The sequence below is a fragment of the Typopeltis vanoorti genome, chromosome 21, assembly GCF_054136105.1.
Source record: "Typopeltis vanoorti isolate ZY-2024b chromosome 21, IOZ_Tvanoo_1.0, whole genome shotgun sequence".
NCBI classification, from domain to species: Eukaryota; Metazoa; Arthropoda; class Arachnida; order Uropygi; family Thelyphonidae; genus Typopeltis; species Typopeltis vanoorti.
This window is the reverse complement of record NC_143569.1, coordinates 35404473-35427606: the sequence shown is the minus strand read 5'-3', so window position 1 is coordinate 35427606 and position 23134 is coordinate 35404473. Positions and strand designations below refer to the sequence as shown.

Genomic DNA, 23134 nt, shown 5'->3' with positions numbered 1-23134 from the left:
AGAGAGAAATTAGCCAAAACATTAAATTAGCTGTATACAAGATAGTATTCAACCAATTTTAACTTATGAATCTGAGAGAGTCATCTGGGTCAGAAGTAAAACACTTGACCAAAGACTACAGACATGAGAATCCTGAGAAAAATTAGGGGCATGAACAGATGGCATCAATGGCAATATCATATTAAAAACGAGGATATTACGAAAGAACTTGACATTGTCAGCATCCAGGAATGTGTTAGCAGAGATAATCGCAGGTGGTATAATAAATTTAGTTTAATCCTTTATCCAAGTGGGAGCAAACAAAGTTTGCGCCTGAAAGTATCTTCAGGACTGGGGTAAGGTGGTACAACACTGGGCAACTCGTTGCAAAGGTGGAAGGGCCACTACCCAATTGGGTAGTGGCCCTTCCCTTAATGTATAACATTATACACATCCACAAGGAGATGTGTTTTGCATTATGGGAGATACTGCGATAAGAGTGATGTTAGCTTGCTCCACCTAATTGGGTAGTGGCCCTTCCCTTAATGCATAACATTATACATATCTGCAAGGAGATGTGTTTTGCATTATGAGAGATACTGAGATAGGAGTGATGTTAGCTTGCTCCATCTTTGCAATGAGTTTCCCAGTGTTGTACCACCTTACCCCAGTCCTGAAGATACTTTCAGGCGCAAACTTTGTTTGCTCACACTTTGGATAAAGGATTAAACTAAATTTCTTATAGTCTAACCAAGTGAAAAATAAACTTTCAAAATCTCAGGTGGTATGGTCACTTAAACAAAATGGGAGGGGAAAGATTAGCAAAACAAGTGTTCTCTGCCAGGTTGGTAGAAAAAAAACCCAGAGGAAGACCAAGATATAGGTGTGTTGATACAGTAAAAACATCCTTAGAAGATAGAAGTATAAGATCTGATAATGTTGGAGTCTTGACAAGTAACAGACTGATTTGGAAGAAAATTGTAGATAGGAAGTTAGTAATGATGTAATTTTTCATGTAGTACTATCATATCCTCTACACCCTTTGAGGTATATATCAGGATCTGTGTGTAGAGGCTTAAGTGCTATGAGGACATCATGTTGGAGGCTTAATGGATTTTTTACATTTTTGCACTCAGAAAGAATTAAAACAGAATTGAATACTTCCTATATTTAGTCTCAGTCACTGAGACATATTCAGGGATTACAAAAAAAACTAATGTAACATACACACAAATAACAAACAATACTAAGCTCAACCACGTTGGTGACACTAAAGTCCTAACTAGGTGGACCCTTCCTAGACACCTTAGTTACACACCTTCCTAACGGTACACTTTCCTTCACTGTATATAGAAACCCACACACACAGGCAGAAACATTCACAAACTCTCCCACTACCACTCTGCTCAACAATATGGCATTATTAAAACTGTTACCAAGAGAGCCCACAATCTTTGTTCCAGTGGAACCGCCCTTACAACTGAACTTGACCACATACACAACACTTTCCTCTCCGATGGCTACAGCAATCACAGCATCAAAAAATAATCAGTTCCTCCCCCATTCCCTGGTCTTCTTGTCAGAAAGAGCTTAGAAATGCCATCACCATACCCTACATCTATGGCACATCTGAAACAATAGCCAAGATTTTAAACAAGTACAACCTACACACAGCATTTAAGCCCCACTACAAACTTGCTACCCTTATCCGTTCTACAAAAGATCAGCTCCCTCCTCTCTCAGTGCCTGGAGTTATAAAATACCCTGTTCCTGTAAGTTGGCGTACTTTAGACAGACAGACAGGCAGATCAGCAACCATCTGCCTGGAGGAACACAAGTCATATATCTGCAACCATGACTACGGTCAGTCAGGCCTTGCTGACCATGTCTTGGACACAACCCATAGGATCTCATGGGAAAAAACCACCATGTTCCACCACAGCAAATTCAAAAAAGAGAGACTATTCTTAGAATCAGCAGCAGTCTCAGAAATCAACCAAATCTTAATAAATACGATTGCATTAAGCTTCCTAAGATTTAGGAAACACTTATCACCAGAGGTCTCACCCACGTGGTTAGGCTTAGTATTGTTTGTTATTTGTGTTATGTTACATTAGTTTTTTGTAATCCCTGAAGATGTCTCAGTGACTGAGACTAAATATAGGAAGTATTAAATTCTGTTTTAATCCTTTCTGAGTGTTGTAAAAAATCCATTAAGCCTCCAACATGAGGTATATATCAGGAATTTGATGATGCAGAATTTTTTTTTTTTTTTTGCTCTGTTTATGTTCTACTTACTCCATGCAATTGTATATCATTCTGAAAAGCTTTCCTCTTGACTATCATATGCTTTTTCCAGATCCTTGTTATATTCATACAATTTCTCAAATATTTATAGCAAAGTGAATATATGACTCTAAGAACTCTATGTTAGAGTCATATATGGCATGAATTTGGCTTGTTCTTTTCTAAATTGCCTTTCCACAATTTTTCTATGCCTCATAATAATCCTACCAATGAAACAAACCTATACTACACTAGTACTATGGATATGCTTAGATAATCAGAAACTGCTTAAATATGGTACTTTTTCAAACCATTTCTAGTTTCTAATAATCAGGATGTTGTGAGACTGTCATCACTAATCGATGGAAGTGACAGTATCAAAAGGACGATGAAAACATCTATTATCTGAAGATTATCACAAACACTGCTGAATGCAAAGCAGAAATGTGCGCTTGGCCATCCACACAGGTACTTTACTACAAAAGATGAATACAGAATAAATGACCAAAGCATTTTTTTTATTGTTGTTGTTTTATAGATAATTAATTCTACAGTCCCTTCTCTAGTATTTGCCAAGATAAGAAAACAGTTTTCAACCATAAAGTAACCACAACACTTCTGAAATGTAAGTTACACCATTTCTGTGAACATATGAAAAACAATGTTATTAAAATTGTTATTGAAAGTTTTTCACTTGGTTATATTATAAATTAAAGATACCAAGAAATTGGTTTAATCCATTATCCAAGTGTAAGCAAACAAAGTTTGCACCTGAAGTATCTTTCAGGACTGGAGCAACTTGTGGCAAAGGTGGTATGACTCCACATCACTTGCCTTAGTATCTCATAATGCAAAGCACATCTCCTTGTGGACATGTATAATGCTATGCATTATGGAAAGGGGTCATTACCAGTTTCGACCTTTATTTAGGTCTCTTCATTGGGAGCCAGACCCAGAGGTGATACCAAGGTTGAAGCAATGCAGAAGTCGTATTTCCATAAGAGTTACCAAAAGGTGTCGCACCTTATTATTAAAATATTCTGGATTAGAGATAGATAGTTGTTGAAAGTTTTTCACTTGGTTATATTATAAATTGTTTGCTTACACTTGGATAATGGATTAAACCAAGTATATAATTTTTCGATATCTTTAATTTATAATATAACCAAGTGAAAAACTTTCAACAACTATATATCTCCAATCCAGAGTATTTTAATAATAAGGTGTGATACCTTTTGGCAACTCATATAGGAAAATATGACTTCTGCATTACTTCAAACCTGGTGTCTTACCTCAGGGTCTGGCTCCCACTGATGAGACCTAAATAAAGGTTGAAACCGGTCTGGGTAGTGACCCTTCCCATAATACATGTCAGCAAGGAGATGTGCTTTGCATTATGGGATACTAAGGCAAGCAATGTGAAGTCATACCACCTTTGCCACGAGTTGCCCTAGTTCTAAAAGATATTTCAGGCACAAACTTTGTTTGCTTACACTTGAATAATGGATTAAACCAAGTATATAATTTCTTGGTATCTTTAAGTTATTAAAATTATTTCCTCACTGGAGATAAAAGTTCCCATTGTGGTGACTGTGTGATAAGCTAAATCAGATTGTACTTTCTTTTCTTTGACATCTATACAATATTTTGGTATGGCTTTTCACACAACCAATGAAGATTATAAGCATGCTCCCGACCAACGAAGTATCCTTGTCAATGCAGAAAACTGGTTGCAGTAATGTATGCATATTAAAGTGTTCAACATAGGTTCACATAATGTGGTCATTATAGTGGAACTTTAAAAAAAAAAATACTGTTTACTGTAGTTCTTAAAAAACAATGAGTGCTAACCAAAAATTGAGAAAAATCGATGAATTACTTTTCTAGTTTATTTGGTTTAAGATAAGAATATTTAAGAATGAGAGTAAGGTGCTTAAGGGTCAGAGCTGTATAACTCAGAGGAGACCTCCATATAGCCTTTAAAGAAATACAGAGAAGTGATCAGGACTTCTGACCTAATGTGCAATCCTCACCTTCCCATGTGCATCCTGTTAAGTATCTACCTGGATGCTGAACGAATGAGGATGGGCTGGCAATTTGGGATTTAGCTGACCAAATGCATTCTTATTGGCTTAAACAACAATGTAAAATGATGGCACAACATAACAGAATTTCATGCTGGCCTGGACGTCGCCACTTAAACAAGGCCCACATTGTTTTCACCATGGAACCAGAGTGAAAGTGAAAAGTTAGCTACTGGAACAAATCCTGAAACACATCCCAACTCAATATCCCCTAGAGTTCAAGACTGTTACTATCAACATAAGCGTGAATGGCAAAGAAATGGAATGAGCTGAAGAATTGGATAAGTAACTGGATAAGAAGACTTGGATCGACATAATACGGGTGAGTGAAACAAAAAAGACAAAAGCTGGTGAGATCTTACTAAGCAAAAAATACAAAATATTGCATTCAGGCAATAACAATCAGGGAAAAGAAGGAATAACTATAGCCTCATATTTAATGTATTCAACATTAAATATGAGGCTAATCTTCTTGAATGGCAGGCAATATCAAGTAAAGTGATGTGGGAATATATCAGAATGGGGAACTGGATAATGAGACTTATTTGTACCCATAGTCCCACAGAAGGTTCTACTAAGATAGAAGTAGAGGAATTTTTTGAGGTTTTAGAGAAAGCAACTGACACAATGAAAAATGAAAGTTGGTTCTTGGAGATCTAAACAGCAGAGTAGGAAACGATTGTCAGACACACAGAAATATTTTGGGATAATTTTGGAGAAAAGAGCAAAGCTAATAATAATGGCAAATATCTGTTGGATTTCTGCTCAGAACATGGAATGGTTATTACTAACACAATGTTCCAACATAAAAATGTGCAAAAATTCATATGGAGAGAAGTGGCAAGGAATAAGAAAAGTCTCATTGACTATGTTACTGTGGATTAATGATGTTTTCTCACTGGTATATAGAGCATTTTAAATTGGAAGTGATCACATTTTGTCTTGAGCAAGATAAAATTGAAATTCATATCAAAAAGAAATACAAGTAAGAAAGTTTAAAAGCAAATAAAAGTTGAGCAGCTCTGAGATGTGAACTGTAGACTAAGATACACAAACATTATTGAAGAAAAAATGAAAGAGTTTGAGAACAGGAACTATAAACTTTGCAGATCCAGTGGCAAGCCCAGAAGAAAACATTGATTCAGCCAGAGAGGCATGTAGTGAGGTTGTCTGCATGGACAGAAAAATGAGAACTCCATGGTGGACACAGAAAGTTTCAGAGACACTGAAGGAAAAGAAGAAAACATAGAAAGTTCCTGGCAAATAAGTCAGCTAAACAAACCGCATCAGTTAAACAAAAGTCATGTGAGGACTTTGGCGAGAACACAAAAAACAAATATTAGAAGGTGGCAAAATATTCTGGAGGCTGTTGAAAAAGCTCAGAAATGGAGGAAAGAGTGATGAAAAAGGTGACATGAAAGCGGAGAAAAAGATATCCTTGGGTATGGAGTAATTACTTCGAAAAATTGCTCAATGAAACAAGCAGTGACAGCACAGCAGTAAAAAAAAAGAAAAAAAAACTCATCAGGCATGCAATCAGGAATACATATCCATACTTGAAGTAGAAAAAGCCATAAAAAGCCTGAAATGTGGAAAGGCAGCTGCAGTAGATGATATTCGACCAGAAATGCTCAAGTATGGAGGAATAAAAGTCTTACAGTGGCTGCACTGCATAGTTCAGAAGGCCTGACGAATTCCAGATGATTGGAGTACAGCTCTCATAGTACACATATATAAAAAGGTAAATATAACTGAATGTGAGAATTACGGAGGTATTTCCCTACCGAGATTTATGCAAGCATACTCAAGAAACAGTTGAGAAGGATTGTGGAAAGGAAGCTTGGTGAAAGACAAGCTAGATTCAGGCCAAATAGAGGCTGTCAGGATCAGATTTTTACATTATGACAAATAGTTGAGAAACCATGGGAATATAACAAAGATCTATATTTAAGTTTTGTAGATCAGGAAAAGGCATATGACAAGGTGCCAAGAGAGAAGCTATTCAAAATGCTGCAGTTATATGGTGTCAACGGGGCATTATATCAAGCAATACTTAGTTTTAGTTAATACAAGCAATACTTTGAGTTGTAAGTCAGTAGTTAGAACTGAAGGAAATACAGGAAGATGGTTTAATGTTAAATCTGGTGTCAGATTTAAGAACCTATAGAACAAGGATGTACATTATCTCCCTCTGTTATTTATCTATATGGATCACATTATGAAGGAAAGCAGTACTAAACCTGATATCAAAATTGGAGATGTTAATTTTAGCTCTTTACTTTATGCAGGTGTTATACTTTTAAATAAATCCAATACATCATTCTCTGAATAAATTGAATAACTGTTGTAATAAATTTAGTATGAAAAACAGCAATAACAAGACAAAAATGATGGAAATAAGCAGAAGCACTGAAAATATCAACTGCATTGTGAATGTAAGCTACTTAGGCACAATTTTTAGTAAAGATGGTAAATTAAATATGGAAATAGACAACAGAATCAACAAAGCTGGTATGGTACGAAGTGAACTGAATAAATTTATATGGAATAAGAGAAAAATTAGTGAAAACACTAAATTAGCTGTATACAAGACAGATTTTAACTTATGGATCTGAAGGAACATCTGAAACACCAACAATAGGAGGTGATGGAGGATCTGAAAAAATTTAAGACTACATCAGTAAATATGCTAGACATATCACAATTTATTAATATACATCAATGCCAATAAATATTGATATTGAAACCGCAACAAAAGGTACTGATTAAAATTGTTAATCATTACTGAATATTACTAAAGATGGGTCAGAAGTAAAACGCTTGACCAAAGAGTAGAGACCACAGATATGAGAGTCCTGAGAAAGATTAGAGGCATGAACAGATGGCATCAATGGCAATATCATATTAAAAATGAGGAAAGAAAACTTGACATTGTTATCAGAGCTAATCTCAGGTGATATCATTACTTAAACAGAATAGGAGAGGAAAGATTATCAAAACAAGTGTTCTATGCCAGACTGGCAGGAAAAAAAGAACCAGAGGAAGACCTAGATATAAGTGGTTTGATACAGTAAAAAGTGTCTTAAAAGACAAAAATATAAGATCTAATAATATTGGAGTCTTGACAGATAACAGATTGATTTGGAGGAAAATTGTTGCTGGGAAGTTAGTAATGATATAAGTTTTTCATGTAGTACTATTATACTATCCTGTATGCCCCTTGAGGGTATATGTCAGGAATTTGATGATGGCAATGATGAAGAATGAGAGCAATCTGAAGTTCTAAAGAAATTCAAGGTTTAGCTTTTTTTTTAAAAATTTAGTCTTCCTTTTTTAAGAGGATTAAGAAACTATTCAATCCTCCTACCTAAAAAATAAAAAAAAGGTGGCTTGGTTAGTTGAGCAGTTAGCCTATCTATCTACTCTCCAAGAGCCAGAATAATGTTAGTTTGGTATCTAGAGCAGAGTTTTTAGGACTATGTAAAAAAAAAAAAAAAATAGAACAATATATAATATTAATAAAAGAGCAGAAAAAACCTTTAGTCCACCAACAGCATAAATGTACTAAAAAAAACTTTTGTAGGAAGAAGTCACACAAAATAATAATTTTGAGCATGTGCCTCTACAGGAGAAAGTTGAAATTATAATCAAATTACCATTAACATATCTATGGTAATTAGTTTTGTTACTATCAGAATACTAGGAATTTGAAAATATGACATTATCAGAATTAATGATATATGTTTTTTTTTGTTTTTTTTTACCTGTATCTAGTGATATATTAATTTTGATATTTGAAATTATATTGATTGATATTTGAACTACCCTGAAAAATTTAGTCAAACATATTTATATAACTAAAATCTTAATCATACAAACTTTAAAAAAATGCATTTATAAAAATGACAAACAGTTTTATGCTTTGTGGAGGGCTTTATAGCTAAATTGGGAAGGGGATGGAAAAAAAAAAAACTTCCATATGACATGATAGTTTAGCCAAGTAAGAGAATTACCCTAGAAAGTTCAGTCCAGCTTCAACACTAATAATTAAATAACTGTATGACAGTTTGATTGTAATAAATAAGAATAAAATACTCTCCCCATGTAGAATAATAAAAACAAAGTCCCATACATCACAGCCACTAAAATTCATCTTCATACAGAGAGCTATTTAAAATGGGTGTTTTCTATAATGGATTGGAAGGGGCAACTAATGACCAGGCAGTGACATTTGGAATGAAAAACACCAGTACAGTTCAAGCTGTGCTCAGTCATTACAAATAGTCACCAAGAGCAATCTGTTTCTGTGTTTGGGTTGGCAGTCAAAAAATTTTATTTCACATAAGGAGGAACAATTTGCATTATACAAGTCTTTAAATAAACTAACAGAAATAACTGAAATTTAAAATTTGGAGTGTTTTTTTTAAAAAAAGTAAACTAATCATAGCAACTTGTTATTTACACTAACAACAAATTAGTTTGCGATTCAAACAGAAAATTGTTCTGTGAATTCCTACTTACGGACAACTGCAGCAGGTTTCTCCACACCAATATTCCAGTGAATTCCTACACTGGACGAAGTTACATCTGAAACACCAACAATAGGAGGTGATGGAGGATCTGAAAAAATTTAAGACCACATCAGTAAACTATATGTTAGATATATTACAATTTATTAATATACATCAATGCCAATAAATACTGATATTGAAACTGCAACAAAAGGTACTGATTAAAATTGTTAATCATTACTGAATATTACTAATGTTTTAATTAAGATACTGAAATAGAAACCTCCATAAATAATTAGTAATGATAATTCATTAATTTCCTGACATGTGCCCTCAACAGTTGGCAATACTACATGATAAAGTTTACATTAATCACTAATCAACAATTTTCTTCCAAATTAGTCTATTACTCACACCAATAATATCTAACAGTTTGTGTTTCTAAGGCACTTCTGACCAAATCAATCCACCTTGCTGCTCCTCTGAGTTGTTTTTCTGCCATCTTAGCATCAACTATCAACTGTTTCAATAACCTTTCTTTTCCTAGATTAGCCCTGTTCACACATTTTTGAATACAAACAATGTCACATTCTTCCTAATGTCTTAATTTTTTATATGATTCTGCCAATTGTTCAAGCCTCTAATTTTCCTCAGAACTCTCATATCCACAGTCTCTAATCTTTGATTAAATACTTTATTTCCAAATGTTTATAACACATGTTTATAACCCATATGTTATATAGTTTCTCCATTTGAGAATTCACCTGAAGTTTTCTATGTTCCTGCCTATTTTCATGGCATGGGTCTTTTTATTGCTGATAAAAATGCTGATGTTCAAGCCAAATTTATTCCAGCTGTTACTCAATTTAGTTAGAAAATTCTGGAGACTTGCACCAGATGTGTTTTAAATCTACATAAAGCAAAGAGCTAAGTTTGACATCTCCAATTCTAATATCAGGTTTAATGCTTCTTTCTTTCGTGATGTGATCCATATGGATGATGAATAAGAAGGGAGATAATGTGCATTCTAGTCTTGGACCTGATTCTACACCAAATGATTCGTGTATTTCCTTCAACTCTAACTCCTGACTCACAACTTAAATATAAACTTGTATTGCTCAGTATAATCTTCCATTTATTTCATATAATTGCAGTGTTTTGAAAAGTATTTCACTGGAAGTGTCTTATTCCTTTTCCAGATTTACAAAACCTAAGTACAGATCACTGTTATATTCCTATGATTTCTCCACTATTTGTCATAAAGTGAAAATCTGATCCTGACAACCTCTATTTGGTCTGAATCCAGCTTGTCCTCCACCAAGCTTCCCTTCCACAATCCTTCTCAACCATTTCTCAAGTATACTTGCATAAATCTCAGTAGAGAAATACCTCTGTAATTCTCGCAATCAGTTTTATTTCCCTTTTTATATATGGGAACCATGAGAGCTATACTCCAATCATCCGGAGTTTGTCCATGCCATCTGAGCTATGCAGTGCAGCCATTGTAAGACTTTAATTCCTCCATACTTGAGCATTTCTGGTTGAATGTCATCTACTCCAGCTGCCTTTCCACATTTCAGGCTTTTGATGGCTTTTTCTACTTCAAGTATGGATATATTCCTGATTGTATGCCTGTCGAGTGTTTTTTTATCACTGTGCTGTCACTGATTGTTTCATTTAATTTTTCGAAGTAATTTCTCCATACATCAAGGATATCTTTCTCTCCAGTTTTCATGTCACTTTATCATTTCTAATTCATTTTACAGCACTCTTTTCTCCATTTCTGAGCTTGTTCAACAACTCCCAGAATATCTTGACTTCCAAGTCTTCCAAGACTTTTCTTTAGCTAGTTTTACACAGTGTTTACATTTGTCTCTATATTCTCTAAGAGCATATGCTGACTTATTTGCCAGAAACTTTTGATATGCTTTCTTCTTTTCCTTTGTTGCCTCTAACTTCCTGTATCCACCATGGAGTTCTCATTTTTCTATCCATGCAGACAACCTCACTACATGCCTCTCTGGCTGAATCAATGCTTTCTTTTGTTGCATTGATTGAGTTTATGTGCCCCAAAATAATTGGAATAAGTGAAACATGGTTGGATGAGAATGACATCTTGATGGGAATAGAAATGGAGGTATATGATGTTTTTCATGAAGATAGGAAAGACAAGAAGGAGGGAGAGTTCTGCTGATGATAGCAGGGGATTTATATTGGTTGAGATACAAATTAAAAAAAAAAAAAGTGGCAGTGGTTCTGCAGCAGTATTATGTGAAATGGAGTATATGAGATATTCGGTGGGATGTCACTACAGGACAGGGAATATGGAAGGTGGAGACAAGGAAAGGTATAGGCAACTAGCAAAGGGTGATAGCATTATTGATTGGAATGAAGTGATAACATTAGAGAATTAGGAGAATGAATTTCTTGAGTTCTTAAGGAACAACAATCTTATGCAGTATGTAATGGAGGACACATGAGGTTCAAGAGTCTTAGTTCTGGTTATATCATACGAGGATGTGATTGTGAATGGAGTGCCTAATCTTTACCTGGTTGGTAAGAGTAACCATGAAGTAATCAACTGGGTTGCAGCAACATGAGAACTCCTATTAAAAAAGAAAAGAAATATATATGGAACTACAAGGCAAGTGATTATAAAAAACTTAGGAGACCACTGGGAGCTATAGCGTACAGTTGAGTGAGAAGGATATAATGCTAAGCATTGAACAAGAGATATTTAACAGCAGCAAAATCTGAGTATATCCAAAAGAGGTGAAAAGACAAAACAAGGCATGAATAAAATGGATGAATGAATAGATCAAGTGCAAAACCTGGAAGAAGGCACTGTGGAGGTAACACAAGATGAATGCAGATAATGACCAGTTGCATGAAAAGTACAAAGATAACTCAGTATAAAGGTAGCAAAACTGCAGTATGAAAAGTTAGCCAATCAAGCTAAGCAAAATTTTCTAGTGAGTTCTTTCAATATGTGGCAAGTAGAAAGAAAAATGACTATGGGAAGATGATGCTAGTTGATAACAGTGGCAGATTGGTAACCAGTACAGAGGATAGAGTTGAATTCATTATGAAAATTATGGAAACAACTACCATGTTAGAGTAAAACTTTAATATAAACCAAAATAAATAATCGATGTTTTGATCTTCGGAACATCGAGTTAATCAAAATTTCAAAAGTTTGATTAACCACCCCTAATCTTAACAATAATGGTGGCATAAAAATCGCAAGAATTTGGATGACACATATTCAGCCCACTTAGTTTTCCAAGTAAACCCTGACTTTAGGACTCTTAAGCAATTTTTCAGCTTTTATTGGCGACTATTCACACTAGTTCGTTGTAATTTATATAAGAACTTTTTTATTTCTATTTTATTTATTTTTTTTTGCGAACATATTACTCTCCAGCTTAATTTAATTTGTAACCTAATAGATAATAATAATAATAGGACTCTAGCTTTGATGTAGTAAGATTTTTTCTTTCACCAGAGGTCAGGCCATTAGTTTTAATGGTTGATCAGTAACTTTAGCATACCATGTAGATTGTAGTGTAACTTGTTTCTTTGCATATATATGTATGTGTATACTCCAGATGATGACCTTGACGTGAAGGCAGAAACATCAAGTGTTTATATTAAACTAAAGTTTTACTCCAACATGGTAATTGTTTCCATAATTTTCCTAATGTATTCTGATCACTGTGCAAGCATGAAGGAAAGGATATAGTTGAATTATTCAATGATCAGTTTATCAGTGTATTTCATCCTAGTGATGGCAACATCGGGAGAAGCTGATTAGTTGGTTTATGGTTTATTGGTGCAAGAACAACAAAGGTCACAGCATTACACAAGGTCAAAGGTTATAGCAATAGATAAAATTTTCAAAGCTAAGAAAATTATGTAAACATAATTATAGTAAACAATATCATTGTACAAAAACCAACCCAAGCAATGCAGTATCTACATATAAATAAAATTACAGCAAAGGTTACAGCAGTACATAAATAGTCAAAGAGAAATTAGTAAACAATATGCATGCACAAATATTAAGTTTAGCAATGCAGTACCTATATACATATAAACAAAATTAAAGCAATACACAAAGTTAAAGGCTACAGCAGTCCATAAATAGGCAAAAATAAACTAGTAAATAATATATATATATATATGTATGTATGTATGTATATATATATATATATATATATATGTATGTATGTATATATGTATGTACAAAAATGAAGTTAAACAATGCAGTATCTACATATAAACAAAATTACAGTCAAATATTTTTGTTCAAATTAATTCTTTGTAGAAGGTTAAAAACATCATGCAATCAATCTGTCTCATAACATCTGCCTGAGTGAATATGGCTTGGCTAGATAACTAAAAATTTCATTCCTCTCTTGTAAAGTGCTGGCACTACACCAGAATATGAAAAATAGTAAGATGCATATTGCAATGTTCACACATTGGAGGGTCTTCAGCCCTCAGTAAATAAAAATCTGTAAGATGACTGACCTATGCAGAGTCTAGCATGAACAACTTCCTCTCTTCTCTTTCTATTGACTAGAATGCCAATGCTTAATATCATATAATTTATTTGTCAATGTTTCCTGCCACTGAGCAATTAACTTTAAATCCTATGAACTGTTTATTTGTTCTGTCAAACAGTACATGGAGAAAGCATAAGTTGATCTAGCAGCTGCATCTGCAGTCTCATCTCCCCTAATTCCAATGTGGCCTGGAAATCTAGCATTTTGATGTTTGGTTAAACATCAAAATTACGGGTTTTCATTTTGTACAACAGGTGTAATACCTCATAACAGCAGTGGATGTGAATTATTATTATTTTGATTAGATACCTCCAGGGAGTCCAAAGACTCATCAAGGGAGGGCACCAGCTCTACAACTCTGTCTCTGCCGCTAACTGCAACCACACCAATGCAATCTACTGCCGACCACCACCACTAGTATTTCCAAAGACAATCAAACATCCATGCCAATGGTGGGATTCAAACCTGCAGACTTTTGACTGGATACGCTAACCACTCGGCCAGCTAAGCTGGCTGGCCAAGTGGAAATAGCCTTTAAAGAGCTTAATAAGTCTGTATAAATTACACACTTTTGGTAGTGGCTTTCTTTTATATGCACAAGTGTAAGCTGAATGGCATGCATGTCTGCTGTATAATTACTGCAATAAGGTGGGATCTGGTTGGAGATAGTAATATCAAGTAATAGTAATGTCAAGAAACAGCAGCAGCACAGCCAACAGAGGTATCAGTTCTTGAGCCATCAGTTATGGGCTGCCCTGTGTGCATTAATCAATTGCAGTTTAATGCAGATGATGGAGTATGAGACTTCTGTAGTTGATAAACTGAAAGGTTGCAGGATGGAGTGCAAACCTGCCATCGAGGAATGCTGTCCAAGGAGAAAGATCTGAATAGACTACGTGAGTAGGCAAATGACTGGAGCTATCACTTGAACGTTGCAAAGCACAAGGTCTTGAAATTTGGTTATGTTTGGTGTATGCAATGTTGTCAACATTCAGGCCAACAGCTTGCATAATCTCTTTAGCATGCATACCAAAAGGACGTATAGCAGTCTGACGTGTAATATTGAGCTTCCCAACACAGGGAAAAGAGATTAGACCCTGACACAGCAGATGTATCGAATATTTTATCAGAGGAAGAGATGGATACCAGCCATCCGTTCTGGAAGACACTATCTTTAGGGCATAATTAAGAGACAACTGTTTCCATCTAAGTGAGAGAACTAGGTCATTTGCTTCAACATGAAGCAAATGAACTAGTTCTCTCACTTATGTGCAAAAGGCACCAATCTGTATACTCTGATAAGTACGGATGGCTGGTATCCATCTCTTCCTCTGATAAAATATTCAATACATCTGCTGTGTCAGGATCAGTTGGCAAGTTTTAATTTACTTTCAGTGGATACAGAAGTATCCAATTTTTCTATGGGAGGGGGTCTGATTGTTTATCTTTAAGTAATATATTTGCCATAATTTTTTTTGACAAGTGGGTTCTCATTGAATGGAACCATTTTTGGAGTTGTCTCTGAAGTAAGACCGAAAGTCATGAAATTGATGCACTCAACAGAGAAACACTTGCAACTATAAAGTTCAGGTATGGTGGAATAGATATGAGTTTGAGTTGCTGTTGACATTTTCTTAATTGTTACCTTCTCAGCATACAAGGATCTCAGAGGAGGTGTGGTGGATGCTTTCTTTTTGCATCCTGATATATGTTTTAATTTTTGGTATTTCTTTTTCATCTTTCCATTTTTGACATGCACAAGAGTAAGGAGGATGATCTCACTGACAGGTGACACATTAGCTTTTATTGCAGAGGAAAATTTGTTATCATGCTCTTTACTGGGCACCTATATCGGGCATAGGTGGCAGAGCCATGACAGGCAATTGAAAATGCCCATATTTCTGAAATTTAAAACATTTTAGTTGATTAGGGATGTATGCTCTAACAGGAGAGTTGAGATACCCTGCTTTTACATATGTTGGAGGATTAGGTGTATCAAAAGTAAGGATGATGTTCCTGGTTGGAACCAGGTGATCATTCCTACATATCAGGATGCACCTCACACCTGTCACTCCCTGATCTTTAAGATCTGAACACATCTCATCATCAGGAACATCAAGAAGATCCCATTCTGATATCACTGTTTTATAAGATGTTACTGTGATTGATATTCCACCAATTGATGTTGCTCTCAGTGGTTTCTTGGAATGTTGCTGATACACTGTTTCCACAAGGATATCACCAGAACGTAATTTCTCACCAGTTTTGAGAGGTCCTACCAATCTTTCTAAAACCTTTTGAATAAAGAAGAGTGACATTTTCCCTATTGGCTTTTCACCTGTTGCATGGATGATCAAAAACACTGATACTAGTATCACATCTTTTGTTTCTTACTTCGGTTACCAAACATTGTATCTACGCTATCAGTACTTGGTTGGGACTTTGTAAGGGCATCTAAAAGTTTTTGAGGATGAAGAATTCATGCTCAAGGAGTTTTTGGTTCGATGCCAGAGCTCTCCACCTACCACAGAACTACACATGGATGCCCACTGACAAGCAATCAATGACTGCGCTCAGGAGTGGAATGCCAGGGTTACCCCAGATGCTATACCAACACAACAAGAAGCCTTGGATTCTAATCCCAGACCATGGGATGAGGGACTTATTGCAACACTGCTGACCCTTGCAGGCAAGTCTGCAAATCTGAGTGATCATCCTGATGGCTATCCAGGACTGTGTCTTGCCGAAGAAGAGACCAAAGCAGGACCAGTACCATCACTGAGAAGTCCCCTCCACCACAAACAGTTGCCCCACAGGGAGGAGAGGGGTGGAAACTGGAGTATCAAAAGGTATGGCAGAGGAGGGACTAACAGTGAATGAATAGAAAGTATGAGGAATTAAGCAAACATGATATTAATAATTCAATGGGATTTGAGAGTATATCACCATGTGTCTTGAGGGAATGCTCTATGGAATTAATGGCACACCTTTGGGACTTTTCAAACGCCTATTTACATGAGTAAAAATTTTTCCGCTTCACGGGGAAACTGACATGACACGGGGAAATGACAAGGCACAAAACTAAGGCTACAAATTATAGCCAAATCTGTGAGTCTGGCATTGTTATTAATGCATTAGAGAAGGGTTGATAGTAGTATCATTCTTTATGGTGGTCAGCAGGGATTTGTTAGGGGGAGGTCAGGTTTCAGCAATCTGCTTACATATTACAACAAGGTGACTGATTCACTCGATAAAGAGATGCATATACAGTGATGTACTTGGATTTTTCAAAGGCCTTTGATAGACTGTCACATGACAAGCTGGTAGCTGAAATGAAACATGAGATTAAATAACAAATTAGTAAGTTGGATAGCTGATTGGATAGGTATCAGCAGGTATGGAGGAGTGGTATCCCAAAAGAGGAAGGTCACTGGTGGATTGCCACAGGAATCTATTTTGGGACCATTATTGTTTAACTTGTACATTAATGACAGTAGGGTTAACTGGAAATGTACAGCTGTTTGCTAATGATCCAAAGATGGGAAGGACCATGAGATGTAGAGCAGAAGTTGTGGCCTTGCAGGAAGATCTGAATAGACTATGTGAGTGGGAAAATGACTGGAGCTATCACTTTAATGTTACAAAGTGCAAGGTCTTGAAATTTGGTAGGCAAAGTTGGGATGCAGAGCATATAATTAATAGAGAAAATTTGAAGGAGGTGGAGGAGATGAGAAATCTAGGAGTGATGATGGACAGAGACCTGAAGGTTAGAGATCATGTTGCTAAAATTGTAAGAACATCCCAACAGATTATGGCAATAATGAGGAGAATATCGATGCAAAAGCAAAGAGGTTATGGTTCCCTTGTATAAGGCTTTGATCAGGCCTATGGATTACTGTGCACAGATTTGGTCTCCTGGTTTCCAGGGGAAAGAGGATTGGAGAAAGTTTACCAAGTTGGTGTCAGCTCTATAGAATGTCATATACAAGCAGAGATTGAGGGAATGCAATTTATGGAGCCTTGTAAATAGAAGAGGGGATATGATTGAGACATATAAGTTGGTGAGGGGTTGTTACCAGATTAATGCAGAAAAGATATTTCATAGAGCAGAGGAAAGAAAGGGTAGAAATAGAAGCCATCCATGAAAGCTGTTATAAGGAGGGTGTGAGCAAGGGAGTGAGAAGCAGGTTGCATAGAGAGTGATTGAAGTCACTCTCTATGCAAGTTTCTCCACTCACCCCAGGTGAGCAAAGAAACTGAATGGGTTCAAGGCATGATTCTATGATCTTTTGGTATGAGAGAGTATAGATCTCCTGTGATGAGTCCTTTGATTCCATGTAGTTCAGATATTAATAATGCAAAATACACATCCTTTCATGTGTGTATAATGCATTAAGGGCCACTAGTTAGACCTTGAGATCTCATTAGTGGGAGCCAGACCCAGAAGAGATACCAAGGCTGAAATGGCCCTTCCCATAATGCATAACATTAAACACACCCAAAAGGATGTGTACTTTGCATTATGGGATATGAAAGCAATCAATGTGAAGTCATTAGCTTCTATATACAAGTAGTCTACTCATGAAGAAACTTTACATATAAACTTTTCTCGTGGATAAAGGATTAAACAAAAATATAATTTCTTGGTGTTTTTAATTTAATCTGCTAGGAACTTTCAGTATGCTTTCTGCTAATGATGATTCTCTTTGGTTAAGAAGACGTGGTTTGGAATTATACTTTTATGAGGGCTTTTAAACTAAACATGAGTTAGTCAATTTCACATACAGTCAGCTAGGTGTTTCCCTCCTGGAAACTTTCATCCTGCAGAATAGACAAATTTGATAGAGAATACATACCTCGGTATATAAAGCAGGCTATCTTAGTTTGGATTAACTCACCTATAATAATATTAATTACGTTCGTATGAAGCCATGTTAAGGCATCAGGGAATTTAAGTATACATATATCCTACTTGTAAATGAATGTTACTATCTGTTGTGAGACAGCACCAGCTTACTGAAAATGGCTTGAAAAAGTTTCATGTATTTGGGCAGGGTTTCTGGATTATTTAACCCTTAGCACACTCATGGTAGGATTCATAAAAAAAAGCAAATAAACTCAGGTCTCTTTTTATGCATATCTTTTTTTATGCAGTTTTGAAGTTATGCAGTGCATATTTCATGCAAATTCAGGGTTTCCCCGTTGTGAATAATGAACAGTGTGTTGCAGCACATTCTGGCATAACGTGAGTAACGTGTAAGCAGTGAGTGTTCGTGAAGTTTAATTTTGCATGTGAGAAAGTGTTTGTCTTTTCATTATCTTAAGTCTAAATTTTGCTAATTTTTATTTTAAAGATTTAATTTGGCCCAATGGAGGAAAAATGCACTCGCTTAGCAAAAAGAAGAGGGAGATCTATGGCTATTGGTAAACATTTTAATTTAGGCAAATCTACTATAAGAGCAATTAAAAAGAATGAAATTGCAATAAGAAAATCTAAGTGCCAAATTATCGTCGTACTCAAGAGATGCTTTATCCTAGTAAATCAATCTCTGAGAACACGTGCTCTAAAAGGCAAAGATCTAGAAAAAACAGAACGAGCACTCGTAATTTGGATTCAAGAATTAACTAAAAGAAGAATTCCTATAAGTAGTTATTTAATTAAACGAAAAGCTCTTCAGTTTTATGAATAGATGAAGCAATTGGAGCCATCTAAATCTTCTGCTTCCCAGGCTGATAAAGAATTTTCGGTTAATGGCTAATCGGGTTTTTAAAAAGAAATGCACTTCATAACGTGAGGTTGCAGCAGCAAATGAAGCAGCAGCCAAAAATTTTCAAGCCAAAATTATTGAAGATGATGGATATTGTTCCGATCAAGTGTTTAACGCCTGACAAAATAGGATTGTTTTGGAAGAAAATGGCTAGTCGAACTCGCATAACAAAGTCTGAGAAAAAAGCAAGTGGGTTTAAAGCAAGCAAAGATGGAGTAATGTTGTTACTTTGTAGCAATGCATCAGGGGATTGAATGATGAAACCCCTCCTAGTAAATCAATCTCTAAGCCCACATGCTCTAAAAGGCAAAGATCTAAAACAGCTGTCGGTACATTGGATGGCTAATACAAAGGCCTGAGTAACAACCGCTGTATTTACTGAATGGTTCAATAACTGCTTTGTATCAGAAATGGAAACATATATGAAGCAAAAAGCTCTCGATTTTAAAGTTTTATTAATTGTTGACAATGCACCAAGTCATGCGCATTTAGAACATCCAAATGTGCAGGTAGTGTTTTTTCCACCCAATACAACAAGCATTACTCAGCCATTAGATCAAGGCATAATTGCTGCTTTTAAAAAATATTACATTAAGCACACTTTTCAATTTATATTGGATAAACTAGAAAATGAATCATCAACAGTAACTGACGTTTGTCAAAAAATTTTCCATTTTGGACTGTTTAAATCATGTTGCATCTGCTATTGCTGAAGTAAGACCACAAACTTTAAATGCCTGCTGGAAAGCAGCTTGGCCTGGATGTGTTGCAAACAGTGCAACCATTCAAATATCTACATTATCAGCTGAAATTATTACTTTGGCACATGAAATTAGTGGAGAAGGTTTTGATACATTAGCCAGAATGATGTGGATGAATTGCTTGTAGATAATGCCTTAAGTGATGATGATATTATTGGATATCGATTAACTTTAGATATCATCGAAGATCCAGAAAACGATAGTGAAGGGGAAGTGAACTGCAAATATAATTCGAGAAGGTCTTGAACTATGCAATAAATTGGAAAATCATTTTTCTTGTTAATGACACAAATTCTGAATGAACCTTTAAATTCCAACGTGAGCTGAAGAACTGTATGTCTGGATATCGCGAGCTGTATAAAAAATTAGTAAAATTATCATCACAAAGTTTAATCACTGATTACATTGTCAGAAAAAAAAAAAAATCAGCACAGAACAAGGGTGAAGCTAATTCTGTTTGTGAAGAACTATTGCCTTTACCATACAGATCTGATGTGCTGACTATCTCTTCTGGTGATGAAAATGATTTTGCACTGGTTCACAAATGTTGTTGAATATTGTCTAATATTCAGCAACATTTGTGAACGATAATTCTAACGAAAAAATGTAAAAAAGAAATTATTCATTTAATTTTAATGAAAAGTAACAAAGTTTTAAAACAAACTTGAGCATTCTTATTTTTGAATTTTTATAAACTTTTATGCGATTTTAGGTTTATTTTAATTCATTGCTTTGTTTTTCTACGGTTTTAGAAAATTATTGAATGTACCCTTAATTTTTCAACATAAGTTAGGTCTTTTTTGTGTGATTTTTTCTATGTGGTTTTCTGCGGAACGATCTACCGCATAAAAAGAGACCCGACTGTAGTTCATTACAAGTTTTCTATCAGCAATTTCTTTTCCGTTGCTCTAATTAGCAGAAGTTGTGCTGCTAGTTGCTATTGACAGACATTTTAACAAAATCAGATACTGCTGTTTCCACTAGAGCTGTAGATGGACTAGAATGGAAATGTGTAATTTTGGTATATAAGGACTACAGCAAATGAAATTCAAGAGCTTGCATCTGACTATGGAAAAAATATAATATCAAAGAAACAGGGTTTGTTTTTGGTGCAGTGAATTTAAAAATGATTAAATGTCCATGATGAATCATAGTGTTAAAATCCTTGATAAACAAAATAGATGACAACATTGCATGCATTGAGCAATATGTTTTGCCAGACAGATGTGTGAAAATCTAAAAAACTGCATAAGAAATTTGTTTAGTCAAGCAGCCTGTGCATCTCACAACACCCGGGGTTTTGAAAAATATGTACATGCTATCTACTAAAACAACCAATGAAAAATAAAAATGAATTGGAAAATCTATATTCTGGACTTTGTTTTCAGCCACTGACTTCTTATTGTGACACAGATGACAAGTTTTTGAAAAGGATTATGATATGGATGTATCATAAGATCTTTCTGGCAATGAAAGGGTATTTAATGACTTTGAAGCATCCTCCTCAATACTTTGCAGAAAATAAAAATTCAAAATCATATGCTAACTGAAAGGAAGTCACAAGAAAGACTCCTGATAACATCAAGACACGTTTGATCAACTCCATAGAATATGGGTCCCAATGCAGTGTATGCAATAAACAAATATGCAATGCCACCATGACCAGAGAGTGTGGTGCTGTTCAATAACAATGCCATTCCCTATGTTGCAGCATGTGCTGATGAGTAGTTACAACACAGCTGGACTCTAGATTGTAGTATCCAATCCAGAGTCCAGACTCATCTCCTTCCAACTCCAATTTCCATCTGCCTGGAATTGAAACAATATCTTTCTATGAGACACTTCAACACAAAGCAAGTTATTCAAAAATAAGTGTACCACTGGTTAACATATTTAAGTCCATTTGGGACTTAAAAATGTTGACCATGCTCATGAGAAGACAAAAGCCTTAATAGGAAGGATGATTGTGTTGAACAGTAGTATATGCAACTTGATTTCATGACATTCTTAAGCTTTTTTTGAAAACAGTGTTGCCGTGCTTTTCAGACATATACGGCATAGGTGTTCTTGGTTATGACAAAAAGTTCCTGGCAAAGTAATTTATCAGGTAATGAGATAAATTACACCAGCCAGTCTTGTACTGGTCCATACAAGATTTCTGATACACTAAGCATGATAGACAATCATTTAGTTTACATATAATTATCATCAACTGTGAACTTAAACTCGTGTGTGTGTGTGTGTGTGTGTGTGTGTGTGTGTGTGTGTGCGGGCCGTGAATGAATTCCAAGAATTTTTGTGGTTATTCTCCAAGTGGCCAGAGGTATAATATAATATAAAAAGTGTAAATTTAGTTCACTATGATAAGGATATAGAAATGCTTCCTGTTTTCTGTAAATCCTTCCGATGACTTAGAATCATGACTGAAGCAACTAACCTAATGATGTCTGTTAAATGTTCTCCAGCCAATTTGTCTATCTTACAGGATGAAAAAGCAGAGTTTCTGTGAAGGAAAACATTCCAGACAGGATCTGAACTCAGATCTTTCCAAATGCCACAACCGCACTATGAGACATCTCTTTCTCTATCTCCAGGTGAAATAACCTGCAAAGACTATACACTGAATTAGATGCATAATATCACAAGAGAAGTCTTAATAACTCAGAAGTGCCTGCTAAGGACCATTTGTAAAAAATACATCAAAATTAGCCATCAAGTTATTAAAGTTATGGATAACATTCTTGTTTGAGTGATGGCTTCTATAAGTTGCATTCATGAATGCTAATAGGTTTACAATAAAAAAATAAATAACATTTTAATTAACAATAAGATCTGCATGTCTTAGCATTTTATTACACTCATCAAATTTGCATGTAATGAGCTGCTATACTTTTCATACCAAAATGTCTAACTGCTAATCTAATAACAGCTGCAATATTTCCCTTCCCATCCCATCATTATGTTACTTAAGCATTTTTAAAAAGTATGCTTTTGTGCTCCTCTAATTGATTTCTCCGCATTACATAACCAACAACTATATTTTTACTGATTACCAAGATTTAAACTTTGAAGCCAATTTTTAGTAGCATAACATCACAGTAAAACAAATTCCATTCTGAAAGAATGGAATTTGGATAGATATTCAGCTAGATAAATATTCCAATAACCATTCGAAAG

General features: G+C 35.3%; 1 protein-coding gene across 1 annotated transcript in view; it reads right to left on the bottom strand.

Moving 5' to 3' along the window:
- The window catches only part of LOC150094736 (cell adhesion molecule Dscam1-like), a 298945-nt gene that overhangs the window by 52242 nt on the left and 223569 nt on the right, over positions 1–23134 (bottom strand). The window contains exon 17 of the mRNA XM_090411654.1: positions 8871–8969. Coding sequence (XP_090267780.1) covers positions 8871–8969 — 99 coding nt within the window. The remainder of the gene's footprint in view (positions 1–8870; positions 8970–23134) is intronic.